Source organism: Eubalaena glacialis, chromosome 11 (genome assembly GCF_028564815.1).
Source record: "Eubalaena glacialis isolate mEubGla1 chromosome 11, mEubGla1.1.hap2.+ XY, whole genome shotgun sequence".
Lineage (NCBI taxonomy): Eukaryota > Metazoa > Chordata > Mammalia > Artiodactyla > Balaenidae > Eubalaena > Eubalaena glacialis.
The window spans coordinates 42731877-42751853 of NC_083726.1; the positions used below are offsets into that span (position 1 = coordinate 42731877).

The following is a 19977-nucleotide window of genomic DNA, read 5'->3' on the forward strand; positions in this document are numbered from 1 at the left end:
TTTCACCTGGTTAAATACCGATGTGTGTGATTTCTGGATTTATTTCAAGCTGTCATTTAATATACACATTATAATATTGTAAAGATGTAATGGTGATGCGCTGCATTTGTAGACATGAAAAATCTATTTTCTCTTATATTTCATTACAGAACGTTTCTAATATATAGTAAATTTGAAAGTATTTTATAGTGAATATCTGTATATCTACCACCCAGATTCTACAATTCAGTAATCTATTTTTTAATTAAACTTTTTATTTTGAAATAATTGTAGATTCACATGCAGTTTTTTAAATCCATTTTTTAAACTGATGTACAGTTAATTTACAATGTTGTGCTAGCTTCAGGTGTACAGCAAAGTGACTCAGTCCTACATATAAAAGAATATATATATATATTCTTTTACAGATTCTTTTCCATTATAGGTTATTACAAGACATTGAATACAGTTCCCTGTGCTATATAGTAGGTCCTTGTTGTTTACCTATTTTATACATAGTAGTGTGTATATGTTAATCCCAAACTCCTAATTTATCTCCCCCCACCCCCTGTTATCCCTTCTGGTAACCATAAGTTTGTTTTCTATGTCTGTGAGTCTATTTCTGTTTTGTAAATAAGTTCATTTATATCATTTTTTAAGAGTCCACACATAAGTGATATCATATGATATTTGTCTCTGACTTCACTTAATATGATTTCTAGGTCCATCCATGTTGCAGCAAATGGCATTATTTCATTCTTTGTTATGGCTAATATTCCATTGTGTATATATACCACATCTTCTTTAGGTTGCTTCCATGTCTTGGCTATTGTAAACAGTGCTGCTATGAAAATTGGGGTGCATGTATCTTTGCAGATTAGAGTTTTATCCAGATATATGTCCAGGAGTGGGATTCTTGGATCATATGGTAATTCTATTTTCAGTTTTTTAAGGAACCTCCATACTGTTCTCCACAGTAGCTGCACCAATTTACATTCTTACCAACAGTGTAGGAGGGTTCCTTTTTCTCCATACCCTCTCCAGCATTTATTATTTGTAGACTTTTTATTGATGGCCATTCTGGTGTGAGGTGATACCTCATTGTAGTTTTGATTTGCATTTCTCTAATAATTAGCTATGTTGAGCATATTTTCACGTGCCTGATGGCCATCTGTATGCCTTCTTTGGAGAAATGTCTATTTAGGTCTTCTGCCCATTTTTTGATTGGGTTGTTTGTTTTTCTGATATTAAGCTATATGAGTTGCTTGTATATTTTGGAAATTAATCCCTTGTCGGTAGCATTGTTTGCAAATATTTTCTCCAATTCTGCAAGTTGTCTTTTTGCTTTGTTTATGGTTTCCTTTGCAAAAGCTTTTAAGCTTAATTAGGTCTCAATTGTTTATTTTTGTTTTTATTTCAACTACTCTAGGAGACAGAGCCAAAAAAATATTGCTATGATTTATGTCAAAGAGTGTTCAGCTTATGTTTTCCTCTAGGAGTACTATAGTATCCAGTTTTACATTTAGGTCTTTTTTTTTTTTTTTTTTTAAACATCTTTATTGAAGTATAATTGCTTTACAATGGTGTGTTAGTTTCTGCTTTATAATAAAGTGAATCAGTTATACATATACATATGTTCCCATATCTCTTCCCTCTTGCATCTCCCTCCCTCCCACCCTCCCTATCCCACCCCTCTAGGTGGTCACAAAGCACCAAGCTGATCTCCCTGTGCTATGCGGCTGCTTCCCACTAGCTATCTATTGTACATCTGGTAGTGTATATATGTCCATGACACTCTCTCACCCTGTCACATCTCACCCTTCCCCCTCCCCATATCCTCAAGTCCATTCTCTAGTAGGTCTGTGTCTTTATTCCCGTCTTACCACTAGGTTCTTCATGGTCTTTTTTTTTTTTTTTCCTTAGATTCCATATATATGTGTTAGCATACTGTATTTGTTTTTCTCTTTCTGACTTACTTCACTCTGTATGACAGACTCTAATTCCATCCACCTCATTACAAATACCTCCATTTCATTTCTTTTTATGTCTGAGTAATATTCCATTGTATATATGTGCCACATCTTCTTTATCCATTCATCCGATGATGGACACTTAGGTTGCTTCCATGTCCTGGCTATTGTAAATAGAGCTGCAATGAACATTTTGGTACATGACTCTTTTTGAACTATGGTTTTCTCAGGGTATATGCCCAGTAGTGGGATTGCTGGGTCGTATGGTAGTTCTATTTGTAGTTTTTTAAGGAACCTCCATACTGTTCTCCATAGTGGCTGTATCAATTTACATTCCCACCAACAGTGCAAGAGTGTTCCCTTTCCTCCACACCCTCTCCAGCATTTATTGTTTCTAGATTTTTTGATGATGGCCAATCTGACCAGTGTGAGATGATATCTCATTGTAGTTTTGATTTGCATTTCTCTAATGATTACATTTAGGTCTTTAATCCATTCTGAGTTTATTTTTGGATATGGTGTTAGAGAATGTTTGTTCTTTTACCTGTAGGTATCCAGTTTTCCCAGCACCACTTACTGAAGAGATTGTCTGTTCTCCATTGTATATTCTTGCCTCCTTTGTCATAGATTAATTGACCATAAGTGCATGGGTTTATTTCTGAGCTTTCTATCTTGTTCCATTGATCTATACACTCTGCTTTTGTGCCAATACCATACTGTTTTGATTACTGTAGCTGTTTTTTTTTTATACAGGTTATTAGTTAGCCATTTTTACATATTAGTGTATATATGTCAATCCCAATCTCCCAATTCATCACAGCACCACCACCACCCCCCTCCGCCACCTTCCCCCTTGGTGTCCATACCTTTGTTCTCTACATCTGTGTCTCAATTTCTACCCTGCAAACCAGTTCATCTGTACCATTTCTCTAGTTCCACATATATGCGTTAATATATGATATTTGTTTTTCTCTTTCTGACTTACTTCATTCTGTAAGACAGTCTCTAGATTCATCCACGTCTCTACAAATGCCCCAATTTCGTTCTTTTTTATGGCTGAGTAATATTCCATTGTATATATGTACCACATCTTCTTTATCCATTTGTCTGTCGATGGGCATTTAGGTTGCTTCCATGACCTGGCTACTGTAAATAGTGCTGCAATGAACACTGGGGTGCACGTGTCTTTTTGAATTATGGTGTTCTCTGGGTATATGCTCAGTAGTGGGATTGCTGGGTCATATGGTAATTCTATTTTTAGTTTTTAAAGGAACCTCCATACTGTTCTCCACGGGGGCTTATCAATTTACATTCCCACCAACAGTGAAAGAGGGTTCCCTTTTCTCCACACCCTCTCCAGCATTTGTTGTTTGTAGATTTTCTGATGATGCCCATTTTAACTGGGGTGAGGTGATACCTCATTGTAGTTTTGATTTGCATTTCTCTAATAATTAGTGATGTTGAGCAGCTCTTCATGTGCTTCTTGGCCATCTGTATGTCTTCTTTGGAGAAATGTCTATTTAGGTCTTCTGCCCTTTTATGATTGGGCTGTTTTTTTTAATATTGAGCTGCATGAGCTGTTTATATACTTTGGAGATTAATCCTTTGTCTGTTGATTTGTTTGCAAATATTTTCTCCCAATCTGAGGGATGTCTTTTCGTCTTGCTTGTAGTCTCCTTTGCTTTCCCAAAGCTTTCAAGTTTCAGTAGGTCCCATTTGTTTATTTTTGTTTTTATTTCCATTACTCTAAGAGGTGGATCAACAAAGATCTTGCTGTGATTTATGTCAAAGAGTGTTCCTCCTATATTTTCCTCTAAGAGTTTTATAGTCTACGGTCTTACACTTAGGTCTCTAATCCATTTTGAGTTTATTTTTGTGTATGGTGTTAGGGAGTGTTCTAATTTCATTCTTTTACATGTAGCTGTCCAGTTTTCCAAGCACCACTTATTGAAGAGACTGTCCTCTCTCCATTGTATATCCTTGCCTCCTTTGTCATAGATTAGTTGACCATAGGTGCGTGGGTTTATCTCTGGGCTTTCTATCCTGTTCCATTGATCTGTATCTCTGTTTTTGTGCCAGTACCATATTGTCCTGATTACGGTAGCTTCGTAGTATAGTCTGAAGTCAGGGAGTCTGATTCCTCCAGCTCTGTTTTTTTCCCTCAAAACTGCTTTGGCTAATCGGGGTCTCTTGTGTCTCCAAACAAATTTTAAGACTTTTTCTTCTAGTTCTGTAAAAAATGCCATTGGTTATTTGATAGGGATTGCATTGAATCTGTAGATTGCTTTGGGTAGTATAGCCATTTTCACAACATCGATTCTTCCAATCCAAGAACATGGTATATCTCTCCATCTGTTTGTATCATCTTTAAATTCTTTCATCAGTGTCTTATAGTTTTCTGCATACAGGTCTTTTGTCTCCCTAGGTAGACTTATTCCTAGGTATTTTATTCTTTTTGTTGCAGTGGTAAATGGGAGTGTTTCCTTAATTTGTCTTTCAGATTTTTCATCATTAGTGTATAGGAATGCAAGACATTTCTGTGCATTAATTTTGTATCCTGCAACTTTACCAGATTCATTGATTAGCTCTAGTAGTTTTCTGGTGGCATCTTTAGGATTCTCTATGTATAGTATCATGTCATCTGCAAACACTGACAGTTTTACCTCTTCTTTTCCAATCTGGATTCCTTTTACTTCTTTTTCTTCTCTGATTCCCATGGCTAGGACTTCCAAAACTATGTTGAATAATAGTGGTGAGAGTGGGCAACCTTGTCTTGTTCCTGATCTCAGAGGAAATGCTTTCAGTTTTTCACCACTGAGACAGATGTTTGCTGTGGGTTTGTCGTATATGGCCTTTATTATGTTGAGGTAGGTTCCCTCTATGCCCACTTTCTGGAGAGTTTTTATCATAAATGGGTGTTGAATTTTGTCAAAAGCTTTCTCTGCATCTATTGAGATGATCATATGGTTTTTATTCTTCAATTTGTTAATATGGTGTGTCACACTGATTGATTTGCGCATACTGAAGAATCCTTGCATTCCTGGGATAAACCCCACTTGATCGTGGTGTATGATCCTTTTAATGTGTTGTTGGATTCTGTTTGCTAGTATTTTGTTGAGGATTTTTGCATCTACATTCATCAGTGATATTGGTCTGTAATTTTCCTTTTTTGTAGTATCTTTGTCTGGGCTTGGTATCAGGGTGATGGTGGCCTCATAGAATGAGTTTGGGAATGTTCCTTCCTCTGTAATTTTTTGGAAGAGTTTGGGATGGATGGGTGTTAGCTCTTCTCTAAATGTTTCACAGAATTCACCTGCGAAGCCATCTGGTCCTGGGCTTTTGTTTGTTGGAAGATTTTTAATCACAGTTTCAATTTCATTACTTGTGATTGGTTTGTTCATATTTTCTATTTCTTCCTGGTTCAGTCATGGAAGGTTATACCTTTCTAAGAATTTGTCCACTTCTTCCAAGTTGTCCATTTTGTTGGCATAGAGCTGTTTGTAGTTGTCTCTTAGGATGCTTTGTATTTCTGTGGTGTCTGTTGTAAGTTCTCCTTTTTCATGTCTAATTTTATTGATTTGAGTCCTCTCCCTCTTTTTCTTGATGAGTCTGGCTAATGGTTTATCAATTTTGCTCAACTTCTCAAAGAACCAGCTTTTAGTTTTATTGATCTTTGCTATTGTTTTCTTTGTCTATTCCATTTATTTCTGCTCTGATCTTTATGATTTCTTCCCTTCTACTAACTTTGGGTTTTGTTTGTTCTTCTTTCTCTAGTTCCTTTAGGTGTAAGGTTAGATTGTTTGAGATTTTTCTTGTTTCTTGAGGTAGGCTTGTATTGCTATAAACTTTCCTCTTAGAACTGCTTTTGCTGCATCCCATGGGTTTTGGATCATCGTGTTTTCATTGTCATTTGTCTCTAGGTACTTTTTGATTTCCTCTTCGATTTCTTCAGTGATCTCTTGGTTATTTAGTAATGTATTATTTAGCCTCCATGTGTTTGTGTTTTTTATGTTTTTTTCCCCTGTAATTGACTTCTAATCTCATAGCATTGTGGTCAGAAAAGATGCTTGATATGATTTCAATTTTCTTAAATTTACTGAGGCTTGATTTGTGACCCAAGATGTGATCTACCCTGGAGAATGTTCCGTGCACACTTGAGAAGAAAGTGTAATCTGCTGTTTCTGGATGGAATGTCCTATAAGTATAAATTAAATCTATCTGGTCTATTGTGTCATTTAAAGCTTGTGTTTCCTTATTAATTTTCTGTTTGGATGATCTGTCCATTGGTGTGAGGTGTTAAAGTTCCCCACTAGTATTGTGTTACTGTGGATTTCCTCTTTTAGAGCTGTTAGCGGTTGCCTTATGTATTGAGGTGCTCCTATGTTGGATGCATATATATTTATAATTGTCATATCTTCTTCTTGGATTGATCCCTTGATCATTATGTAGTGTCCTTCCTTGTCTCTTGTAACATTCTTTATTTTAAAGTCTATTTTACCTGATATGAGTATTGCTACTCCAGCTTTCTTTTGATTTCCATTTGCATGGAGTATCTTTTTCCATCCCCTCACTTTCAGTCTGTATGTGTCCCTAGGTCTCAAGTGGGTCTCTTGTAGACAGCATATATATGGGTCTTGTTTTTGTATCCATTCAGCAAGCCTGTGTCTTTTGGTTGGAGCATTTAATCCATTCACGTTTAAGGTTAATTATCGATATGTATGTTCCTATGACCATTTTCTTAATTGTTTTGGGTTTGTTTTTGTAGGTCCTTTTCTTCTCTTGTGTTTCCCACTTAGAGAAGTTCCTTTAGCATTTGTTGTAGAGCTGGTTTGGTGGTGCCGAATTCTCTTAGCTTTTGCTTGTCTGTAAAGCTTTTGATTTCTCCATCGAATCTGAATGAGATCCTTGCCGGGTAGAGTAATCTTGGTTGTAGGTTCCTCCCTTTCATCACTTTAAATATGTCATGCCACTTCCTTCTGGCTTGTAGAGTTTCTGCTGCGAAATCAGCTGTTAAACTTATGGGAGTTCCCTTGTATGTTATTTGCCATTTTTCCCTTGCTGCTTTCAATAATTTTTCTTTGTCTTTAATTTTTGCCAATTTGATTACTATGTGTCTCGGCGTGCTTCTCCTTGGGTTTATCCTGTATGGGACTCTCTGCGCCTCCTGGACCTGGGTGGCTATTTCCTTTCCCATGTTAGGGAAGTTTTCGACTATAATCTCTTCAAATATTTTCTTTGGTCCCTTCTCTCTCTCTTCTCCTTCTGGGACCCCTATAATTTGAATTTGTTACGTTTAACGTTGTCCCAGAGGTCTCTTAGGCTGTCTTCATTTCTTTTCATTCTTTTTTCTTTATTCTCTTCTGCAGCAGTGAATTTCACCATTCTGTCTTCCAGGTCACTTATCCGTTCTTCTGCCTCAGTTATTCTGCTATTGATTCCTTCTAGTGTAGTTTTCATTTCAGTTATTGTATTGTTCATCTCTGTTTGTTTGTTCTTTAATTCTTCTAGATCTTTGTTAAACATTTCTTGCATCTTCTTGATCTCTGCCTCCATTCTTATTCCAAGGTCCTGGATCATCTTCACTATCATTATTCTGAATTCTTTTTCTGGAAGGTTGCCTATCTCCACTTCATTTAGTTGTTTTTCTGGGGTTTTATCTTGTTCCTTCATCTGGTACATAGCCCTCTGCCTTTTCATCTTGTCTATCTTTCTGTGAATGTGGTTTTTGTTCCATGGGCTCCAGGATTGTAGTTCTTCTTGCTTTTGCTGTCTGCTCTCTAAGGCTTCTTGACTGGAATTTTCTTCTTTTGATTGTAATGGTGTAGTCATCAGAGAAAGGCAGAAGGCAGACTGGAACATCTAAGGCGGCAACAATAACATTTTTCTGGCCTTTTAAAAGTATTTACAAAGAGGCTTTCAGAAGATGCTTAGAACACATTACTGCAGTGCTGAAAAGATGAAGAAATCGCAAATTCTTCTCTGCTTTTGCATCTCTTTTCTTAACTCCTGGGAATCACGAACGTTTGACCAGTGTATTTCGGCTGTTATTTACTGAAGCCTCTCACCACAGCAATGGGTTAACCCCGAACTTTGTCTCAGAAGCTCTCTCTTTTCCCTTGTTGAGGTTCCCGGCTTGGTTGGAATCTCCGATTACTGTAGCTTTGCAGTATAGTCTGAAGTCAGGGAGCATGATTCATTCCTCCAGCTCCGTTTTTCTTTCTTAAGATTGTTTTGGCTATTCTGGGTCTTTTGTATTTCCATACAAATTTTAAAATCTTTTGTTCTAGTTCTGTGAAAAATGTAATTGGTAATTTGATAGAGATTGTGTTGAAACTGTAGACTGCCTTGGATAGTATGCTCATTTTAACAATATTGATTCTTCCAATCCAAGAACATGCTATACCTTTCCATCTGTTTGTGTCATCTTCAATTTCTTTCATTAGCATCTTGTAGTTTTTAGAGTACAGGTCTTTTGCCTCCTTAGGTAGGTTTACTCCTAGGTATTTTATTCTTTTTTGATGTGATGGTAAATGGGATTGTTCCCTTAATTTCTCTTTTTTATATTTTGTTGATAGTGTATAGAAATGAAATAGATTTCTGTATATTAATTTTGTATCCAGGAATCTTATTCAATTCACTGATGAGTGCTAGTAGTTCTCTGCTAGCGTCTTTAGGGTTTTCTATGTACAGCATAATGTCATCTGAAAACAGTGACAATTTTACTTCTTCTTTTCCAATTTGGGTTCGTTCTATTTCTTTTTCTTCTCTGATTGCTGTGGCTAGGAATTCCAAAACTATGTTGAATTAAAGTGGCAAGAGTGGGCATCCTTGTCTTGTTCCCAGTCTTAGAAGGTATGCTTTCAGCTTTTCACCATTGAGTATGATGTTAGCTGTGGGTCATGCAGTTTTAATGAAAAATGCGGACAGATCCCAAGTACTCGTTACCCAAAGTTCCCAAATGGCTAATATCTTGCAAAAGAGTAGTATAATATCACAACCAGGATATTGACACTGACACAATTAAGATACAGAATATTTCCATCACTACAAGGAATATTTCCATCCTTTTATAGCAACTTCCCTCATACCCTACCCCTCACTGCCATATTAACCTCTGCCAACTACTAATGTGTTCTACACTTCCATAATTTTGTCATTTCAGGAATTTTATATAAATGGGATTATACAGTATGTAACCTTATAGGATTGGCTTTTCACTCATAATAGAGTTCTCCAGATATTCATTGGGTTATTGTACATACCATTAGTTCATTCCTTTTTATTGCTGAGGACTACTCCACGGTATGAATGTGTCAGTTTGTTTAATCATTCACCCACTGAAGGACGTTGGGGTTGTTTCCATTTTGGGTTATTATGAATAAAGCTGCTATAAACATTCACATACAAATTTTTGTGTGAACATAAGGTTTCATTTCTCTGGGATAAATGCTTAAGAGTACAGTTTCTGGGTTGTATGGTATTGCATGTTAAGCTTTTTAAAAGAAAATTCCAAACTGTTCTCCAGGGTGCTGTACTTTTTTACATATCCTTCAGCAACAGATGAGTCTGTTGGCAGACTCGGCATGAGTCGGCATCCTCATCAGCATTTGGTGTTGTTGCAACTTTTTATTTAGTTATTCTGACAGGTATATAATAGTAAGTCACTGTGGTTTCAATTTGCATTTCCCTAATGAATAAAATGATGTTGAAGATCTTTTCACGTGCTTATCTGCCATTTTTATATCTTTTTTGGTGAAAATATCTCTTGTTTAGCCTATTTTCTAATTGGATTGCTTTTGCACTGCTGAGTTTTGAAAGTTCTTAATATATTTTGGAAACTAGTCCTTTGTTGGAAATGTGGCTTGTAAATACTTTCTCCCAGCCTGTAGTATGCCTTTTCATTCTAATCACAGGGTCTTTCATAGAACGAAAATTTAAAATTTTGATCCAAATCCAAATGATCAATTTTTACCTTTACGGATCATACTTTTTGTGTCAAATCTCTTTGCCTAGCCCTAGATTTTTTCAGTTTTACGTTTTACATTTAAGCCTTGAACAGTTTTGAGTTAATTTTTTAATACAGTGTGAGGTTTGAGTAGAGGTTTATTTTTTTGCCTATGCATGTCCAAATGCTCCAATATCAATTGGTGAAAAGGCTGTCTTTCCTCCATTGAATTGCTTTTACACATCTGCCAAATGTCAGTGGGCATACCTCTGTGGTTCTACTTCTGGGCTCTCTATTATGTTCCACTGATCACTTTATTCCTCCAGCATTACTACACAGTCTTGATTACTGAAGCTATATAGTAGGTCTTAAAACTGCAGAGAGTGATTGTTCTTTTTCAAAATTGTTTTAGCTATTCTAAGTCTACTGCCTTTCCATATAAATTTTGGAATAATCTTGTTTATACAAATAAAAAATTTTGCTGGAATTATTTAATTACATTAAACCTGTATATTAATTTGGGGACAACTGACATATTTACTAAGTTGAGTCTTCCAATTCATGAACACAGTATGTCTCTCCACTTATTTAGATCATCCTTGATTTCTTTCACTGGCATTTAAAATGTTTCAGCATACAGGTACTTTACAACTATTTACAGAGCAACTCTCTAGGAAAATGACCTGAAGACTAGCAGGAAGGATTTTCCATAACTAAAGAAATAAAGATGGAACCACAATGAGATGGGTAGGAGGGGTGGAGACATGGTATAATCAGGGCTCACACCCCCAGGATCAGTGACCCACAAATGGAAGGAATCTCACAATCGTAGAGGCCTTTCCTCTAGGAGGGAGAAGGGGTCTGAGCCCCGTGTGGGACTCCTCAGCCAAGGGGTCCTGCACCAGGAAGTAAAGCTCTCAGAATTCCTGGCTTTGGAAACCAGCAGGGCCCATGTTCAGGAGAGCTGGAGGGCTATAGGAAACAGAGACTCTGCTCTTAAAGGACACTGGCAAAATCTCAGATGCTCCAAGTCCCAGCACAAAGAGGCAGCAGTTAGAAGCCTGGAACAGATCCACTTGCTGATCTTGGAGAGTCCTCTGGAGAGGCAGGAGGCAAATGAGAGACCCCTGCTGATACAGAAGCTGGTGGCAGCCATTTTGGGGAACTTCTTCTACCCTAATAACACTAGGGTGGGCAAGCACCCTTTTAGAATCCTCCCTCTAGCCTATTAGTACCCAGAAACTGGCCCACCCTCCAGCTGGGTGGCACCAGCTCTGAGCACTGCCACCACCACCACCTGGGGCCACCCAAACAGCCAATCAATCAGCATGATATACTACATTAACAAACTGAAGAATAAAAACCATATGATTATCTCAGTAGATACATAAAAAGCTTCTGACAAAATTCAACATCCATTTATGATAAAAACTCTCAACAAAGTGGGTATAAAGGGAACATACCTCAACATAGAAAAGGCCATATATGACAAACCCACAGCTAACATCATACTCAGTGGTGAAAAGCTGAAAGCATTTCCTTTAAGATCAGGAACAAGACAAGGATGCGCACTCTTCTACTTTTATTCAACACAGTATTAGAAGTCCTAGCCACAGCAATGAGATAAGAAAAAGAAATAAAGGGAATCCAAATTGGAAAGGAAGAAGTAAAACTGTCACTGTTTGCAGATGGCATGACACTAGATACAGAAAACCCTGAAGACACCACCAAAAAACTATTAGAACTAATAAGTGAATTCAGTAAAGTTGCAGGATACAAAATTAATAAACTAAACTCTGTTGTAAAAACAAACCATCAGAAAGAGAAATTAAGAAAACAATCCCATTTACAAGTGCATCAAAAAGAATACAATACCTAGGAATAAATCTAACCAAAGAGGTAAAAGATTTGTACTCTGAAAACTATAAGACATAGATGAAAGAAACTGAAGACGACACAACAAATGGTAAAACATACCATTCTCACAGACTGGAAGAATTAATACTGTTAAAATGACCACACTACCCAAGGCAATCTACAGATTCAATGTGGTCCCTATCAAAATACCAACGGCATTTTTCACAGAACTAAAACAAGTAATTCTACAATTTGTATGGAAACACGAAAGACCCTGAATAGCCAAAGCAATCTTGAGAAAGAACAAACCTGAAGTATCACACTCTGTGATTTCAAACTATACTGCAAAGTTAACAGTAATCAAAACAGTATGGCACTGGCACAAAAACAGACACACAGATCAATGGAACAGAATGGAGAGCCCCAAAATAAACCCATGCTTATGTGATCAATTAATCTACAACAAAGGAAGCAAGAATATAAAATGAGGGGAAAAAAACCTTTTCATTAAATGGTGTTGGGAAAACTGGACAGCTACATGTAAAAGAACCACACTGGACTAGTTTCTCACATCACACACAAAAATAAACTCAAAATGGATTAAAGACTTGAACGTAAAACCTGAAACATAAAACTCCTAGAAGAAAACAGGCAACATGCTCTTTGACATCAGTCTCCGCAATATTTTTTTGGCTTTGTCTCCTCAAGCAAGTGAAACAAAACCAAAATTAAACAAATGGGATTGCATGAAACTAAAAAAGTTTTCCACAGTAAAGGAAACTAACAACAACAACAACAAACCAAAAGGGCAGCTCACTGAATGGGAGAAGACAGCTGCATATGATACACCTGATAAGGGGTTAATATGCAAAATATACAAAGAACTCATATAACTCAACATCAAAAAAACAAACAACTCAATTATAAAGTGGGCAGAGGACCTGGAATAGACATTTTTTCAAAGAAGATATACAAATGGCCAACAGACATATGAAAAGATGCTCAACATCACTAATCAGGGAAATGCAAATCAAAACCAAAACAGGATACCACCTCAGACCTGTGGGAATGGCTATCATCAAAAAAGACAAGAAATAACAAATGTTGGCAAGGATGTGGAGAAAAGGGAATCCTTGTGCACTATTGGTAGAATTGTAAATTGGTACAGGCACTCTGGAAAACAGTATGGAGGGTCCCCAAAAAATTAAAAATAGAACTGACACATGACCCAGCAATTTCACTTCTGGGTATTTACCCAAAGAAACAAAAAGACTAACTAGAAAATATATATACACCTCAATGTTCACTGCAGTATCATTTACAATAACCATGATATGGTAGCAACTTAAATGCCCATTGATAGAGATGAACAGATACAGAAAATGTGATTCTATACATACAATGGAATATTACTCAGCCATAAAAAAGAATGAAATCTTGCCATTTGTGACAACATGAATGGATCGAGAGGTATTATGCTAGGTGAAATAAGTCAGAGAAAGACAAATACCATATGGTCTCACTTATATGGGGAATAAAAAAAACAAACAAACCAAAAACAGACTCAGAGATACAAAGAACAGGTGGTTGCCAGAGGGGAGGGGGTTGGGGGTGAAAGAGATGAAGGGGATTAAGAGGTACAAACCTCCAGTTATAAAATAAATAAGCCATGGGATGTAATATATAGCGTAAGGAATATGGTCAATAATATTGTAATAAATTTGCATAGGGACCAACGGTTACTAGACTTAATGTGGTGATCACTTCATAACGTATACAAATGTGAAATCACTATGTAGTACATCTGAAACTGACATAATATTGGACATCAACTACATTTCAATTTTAAAAAGTTATGTTTACACTATACTGCAGTCTATTAAGCATGCAATAATAGCATTATGTCTAAAAAAACACTGTACACACTTTAAGTAAAAAATACTTTATTGCTAAAAAATGCTAACCATCATCTGAGCCTTCATCAAGTCATAATCTTTTTGCTAGTGGAGGGTTTGAAATATTGGGAGAATTACCAAAATGTGACATGGAGACACAAAGTAAGCAAATGCTGTTGGAAAGATGGCACCAACAAGACGTACTAGATGCGGAGTGCCACAAACCTTCACTTTGCAAAAACAAACAAACAAACAAAAAAGAAATATCTGTGAAATGCAATAAAATGAGGTATGCCTATAGTTTTCCTTTTTGTACTGTCTTCGCCTGCTTTTGGTATCATATGTCATTTCCATTCTGCTACTTGCCCATATAAGTAACTTGCCAATATTCTTGTATGTGAAGTGAGTTTCTTACAGACAGCATATAGTTGAGTCACACTTTGTAATCCACACTGCCAGTATCTGTCTTTTAATTGGTATATTTAGACCATTTACAGTTACTCTAATTATTGATATGTTAGGGTTTAAATCTATAATTTTATTTTTTGTTTTTTTGTTTGTTCTGTGCCTTTGTTTCTGGTTTCTTTTTCCTGACTTCTTGTGGGTTACTGAAAAGCTTTTTAGAATTTTATTTTATCTATGGTGTTTTTGAGTATATGTCTCTGAATAGCTTTTTTAGTGGGTACTCTAAGTATTATATAAATATAACATCACAGTATACTGGTGTCATCATTTTACCAATTCAAGTGAGCTGTGTAACTCTTACCTCCATTAATGTCCCTCTACCCTCCCCTGTTTACATTATAAATTGTCTCAAATATGTTTTCTACATACATTTAGATCCACATCAAACAGTATTATAATTTTGCTTCAACTGTCAAACATAATTTGGAAGACGTAGGATAAGAAGGAAAGTCTACTGTATTTACCCATAATTTTGCTTACCATGATCTTATGTTCCAAGATTCTTTCTTTTATCATTTTCCTTCTGTCTAAAGAACTTCTCTTAGCCATTTTTTTAGGGCAGGTCTGCTGGCCACAAATTCTCTTAACTTTTCCTTTATCTGAAAATGTGTTGACTTCTCCTTCATTCCTGAAAGATATTTTCACTGGATAAAGGATTCTGGATTGAAAGTTCTTTCCATCCAGCACTTGGAAAATGTGGCAGCTCCTTCTGCCTCTACTGTTTCTGATGAGAAATCCAGTGTTCTTGAATACTGTTACCCCTACTGGTAAGGGGACTTCAAGATTTTTATTTCTTAGTCTTTAGTTTCCAGAAGTTTGACTATGATGTGTTTGGTTTGGATTTGAGTTTATTCTGTTTAGGGTTTGCTCCACTTTTAATCTGCAGGTCTGTCTTTTGCCAAATTTGGGGGTTTTTTGGCCATTATATGTTTGAGTACTTTTTCAGCTCCACCCGCTTTTCTTCTTCTGGCACTCCAATCATATGAGTGTTAGATATTCTGGTATAACCACAGGTCCCCCAAGTTCTGTTCTGTTTTGCTTGTTTTTCTCAGTTTATTTCCTTTTGTTGTTGAAAACAGGTAATTTTTATTGTCTATCTTCAAGGTCATTGATTCTTTCCTCTGTCTCCTCTCTTCTGCTGTTGAGCTCATCCACTGACTCTTTTTTATTTTGGCTATTATAATTTTCCATTTTAAAATTTCCATTTGGTTCTTCCTTATATTCTATTTCTATAGTTCTATTTCTTCGCTGAGACTCTATTTTTCAGTTGTTTCAAGCATGTTCATAAGTATTCACTAAAGGCTTTTTATGATGATTGTTAAATTCTTCTGTCAGATAATTCCAACATCTCTGTCATCACACTGGCATCTACTGATCCTCCTTTCATTCAGTTAGATCTTCTCGATTCTTGGTTTGATATGTGGTTTTTGTCTGAAACCTAGACATTTTGGGTACTATGAGACACTGGATCTTATTTAAACCTTTTCTTTTATGTGGATTCCTCTGATGTAGGCAGGGGGAGGGAAGTGAGACACCTTCTCATTACTGGCAGGTGAGGTGAAAGTCCAGGATCCCAAGGGGGCCTTCACTGACACCTGAGGAGGGGTTTCCTCATTACGGACAGGCAAAGGTGGGACTTTCAGCTCTCCACTATACCTCTACTGGTATCTCCTTGACTGGGAGGGTTACAAGTGCCTCATTACTGTTTTCTATGTGGTCTCCACTGATAACAGCAGGGGATGGGACCTCATTAACAGCCAGTGGGGATGAAAGTCCCAACTCTCCACTCCACCTTCCCTGACACCACCCCAGGAGAGAAGTTGGGGCACATCATTATAGCCTGGTAAGGGCGGAAGTCTAGGCCTTTGCTGTTGTGAGTCAGGGTGGAGCCATGTTTTTTTCTGTTGTGTTTGGCTGTAGTAGAAAGTTATTTTCTAAAAGTTTCTATCTTGCTAAATAAGCTGCCTCTTTTGTGGTCCTTTGGCTAAAAAGCAGGTTTTTGGGGAGCGTTTTTTGTCTGTACCATTCATGATTCTGGGTTGTTGGCTTTGTCAGTTCCTATTCTGGGAAATATGAGGCAAAAAAAGAAAATGCAGGGAACTCACCACCATGTCATTCTTTGGATCCTTAGCTCCCTACCTGCTCTGCCACCTTCTCTCCATCTTCAGTCTTCCTATATTTGTTTTGTAAATAATGTCCAGGTTTTTTAGTTGTACTTGGCAGGAAGGAATAGGGAAAAAATACATCTACTCATTTCTTCCCAGATTTATTCTCACATAATCAATAAACAACATTAAAAAGTAATACCTGTGAGATTTCCACTGTTAACAAAAGGGATCGTGGGTTTTTAAATTCTGAGAAACACAGATTTAGAGATTTCTTTCTAACTCATTAATAAGCAAGTAACACTTATTTAACCATAAATCTGCCTAAAATCTTCTAACCTTAAAAATCAAACAGCTTTTAAAATAGTTTTCTAAAATCAAGACTCCTTTCATATCTGTCTACTATCACTGTCCAAAAATATCTTTTTTCCCCTTTTGGGATGACTTATTTTTAGTAAAAAGCTATTGAGTCCTGGGTGTTTTCTTGTTTAGTTTTAAATACAGAACATACTTCACAGACTAGCAAACCAAGTCATGTTCATAATTTAAATTTTTCTAATGTGAGATGGAAAGAGAACAGTCTACACAAATACTTAATTACACAAAGCCCTAATCCATCATATATTTTTATCTAGTGACCTTTTTAGAATGCATAATATATTTAAAGCTACTAATGCAAAAAAACAAAACCCAAAAAACCAGGAACACGCAATTTCTGAACTGATCACAATAATATACACAAATGTTAATAAAATTGTGCTAAACTTTTAATGAGGCAACCTTTTTAAAAGAAACCATATCCGAACACATAACACTGATATATAGTTCATTACTGCTATAATAAATAACTTTATATATTAATAAACATCTAGAATTTATAAAGTCATTTTCATCTGACAATACATAAAAAAAATAACCTTTAGCATATTTACACTAAGCAAAATGAACATATAAAGACAATGGGATTTTCTAGAGTAATAAAAGACATTTTTACTAGTAGCCTAGTTATTATGAGAAATTAGCCATTTTTTACTCTGTTGAGCAAAACTGCTCTAAATTCTAGAGGACAGAGCAACATCAAAGTAAATAAATAATTAACTATTTTTAATATCATACCTAATAGTGAAATGAAAAGTTGACATGACATGCAAAAACTGCTCCTTAGTCTCAAATATGGGACTGAAAATAGGCAAGTTTATAAACTATAAATCTAATTCTTCTGAAGTCTAAGTAATGGACCAGTGAACTTTTCAGCTCATTAAGGAAGTCTGAACTCCTACAAATAAATGAGGCATGCTCTCAAGTCTATTTCCCTTTATCCAAAACTTATTTTGTTCTAGTAACAGACAGATCAATGTTAACTTTATACAAACAGTATTACCACTAGAGCAGCCTAAATAGGACATATATGATATCCAAGGCTTAATGCCATTCAAGTTGTGATTACTGACAAGTTAGCAAATACCTTGTCAATTATTTTGGTATACAAAAAAACTGTCAGCTAATTTTTCCTTTTACGGAAATAAATTTTTAAGAAATACAGACCCGTCTTTCGGGAAAATGTTCTTAGTTTTGAAATCATACAATTAGGCAACTGAGCCAATAGTCATACAGTTAAAAATTGAAGGTTTCATGGAAGATCTAAAATGAACTTTCTAAAGAGAAGTGAATAATAAGTTTCTCCCTCTCTAATAAAAGTTATGACATATTATAAAAGAATGAAAAGCTTAAATTAACTATAGCTAGAGTTGTGAGTAGTTTTTAAAAAGATATATATATATATGACTAAGATTTTTCCCAATTTATTACTACACTAACAAATACACTTAAACAGGAAAAACTTTTATTATCTCTCTATTACTTAACAAAGGCCAGCTGAATTAATGCATTAAATAAAGCTTATGTTAGTAGCCTACGGAAATCTAAACAATTTCACATATACCATCTTTCTTAAACTTTGGTATCTACCTTTATTTACTTGGGTGAAATAATGTTTTAAAAATTACACTGGCCAATGCCAAGATTAAAGGCTGTAAATGTAAATATTCATGCTAAGAAAATATGCTTATGAATCTTACTTAAAAAGACTATATATTGAAAATCTTCAGTCATGAATTTACCTTATCAGCTTTCAACTTTCTAAGGAAAGATGGATTGTCATATCCCTTTGCTTGCCTTGCCTCTTGCAAATGGTTGATCATCCACACATTTTTTCTCTGCTTTGCCAAATCAAGTGCTGATTCACCCTGATAATATAAGCAGAAGAAATTCACGTTAAAAAAAATGAAAGGAAAAGCAGAATATTTTGTTTACTAACTTTTAAAGCACTTCCACAAAAATAAATTGACTGCAGTATTAGTTCATTAACATTGTTTTTACATTTGGCAAAGTCAATTACTAAAAGACTCTAAATCATATATATTCTTATACGCTCCCATTCAAGGTACAATCAGAAAATGTATTTACACCTCTTATTCTATAGATTCTATATTTGCTTGCATTTTAACTTAGAGAGTAATCAAAAAGTAGGTATTTTAGCACCTGCTGGATCAGAGGCTACCATTAAGTTTATCCAGTTATTTCATATTCTTTAAGGGTTTCATTAGTAATAGTTATTGCTACAAACCATCCTGCTGTAATACCAAACTGCCAGAAATCTCTCAGTTTAATTTCAGTGATGAACAAAGTCTGAAGAAAAGAATAGGGAAGAAAAAGAAAAGTCAACTTCCACTTCTACTGTTATATTGGTATTCTTGATCATGTTAAATTCATTCACCCATCCAGAAATTTCCAAAGAGAACACGGGTAGTAACAAAAAATGGTTAAACTTACATTATAGACTTGTAGCTCCCTTTAACTGCAAGAAAAAGAATTCCAAAGAGTATAACAGAACTAAAATGTTTTAAAGGCAGTAAGAAACAAGTGTCCCCAATTCTAGGTCTATGCTTCTTTTTGCCTTTATTAATTTAAAATCTTATTTCTCCTTTTGCAAGTTAGATACCTACATTTTTATTCTATTTAATATTCTCCACTCTTTATCTCCTTCCTTAAACAGAAAAGTAAAATTAATAATTTTGTTTACCAAAATTTCAAGAATTACGGATGAATATTGAAAATTACTTTAAAAAAAGAAAAAACATGTTAAAATTTTATTTTAAAAAACTGGATGAAAATAAAGAAATAAGGAGCCTTGGGTTCCTTACTTATGAGGGATAATTACTAATCAAGTATGGAGTACAGTTTATTTCATTAAAAAAAAAAAAACACTGAAAAATAATAAGAACCAAACAACAAAATAAACACACCACTACCACCAAGAGCAACAACAATAACAACACAACAATAAAAACAAAAAGCCTAACCAATTCTTTAATAAAAAGATCAATAGTATTTAATAAGAAATGGGCTAATCTAGGTGAGTCTTCCACAAATAGGGATATTTGTTTTAAAATATCTCCTTACCTATTCCAAAATTCTATGTCACCTAGGTTGTCAGAACCAGCTAATTAATCCAAACTAAAAGATTACCTGAATAAAAGCAATCCCTTGGGTAACAACTCCCAGAGAATATCCTGCAGTTGCCTCGGTCCAGCTGAGCATCCCTTCCACTAGAGGGCCATGTGACACCTAAGGATTGCCTAGATAAAAAGATGGAGGGAGCTTTAAGCAATCTTTCAACTACTCCTCTAGTCATCTGACTACTTTTATACAGTTCTTTTATTCAGCTGGTAAAATAAACAAGCAATTAATTTAAAGAATTA

The 19977-nt window shown here is 35.5% G+C and overlaps 1 protein-coding gene across 1 annotated transcript in view; it reads right to left on the reverse strand.

The window, feature by feature from the left end:
- ZDHHC17 (zinc finger DHHC-type palmitoyltransferase 17) overlaps positions 1-19977 on the reverse strand; it is a 97873-nt gene that overhangs the window by 22105 nt on the left and 55791 nt on the right. Inside the window, exon 8 of the mRNA XM_061204970.1 lies at positions 18337-18462. Coding sequence (XP_061060953.1) covers positions 18337-18462 — 126 coding nt within the window. The remainder of the gene's footprint in view (positions 1-18336; positions 18463-19977) is intronic.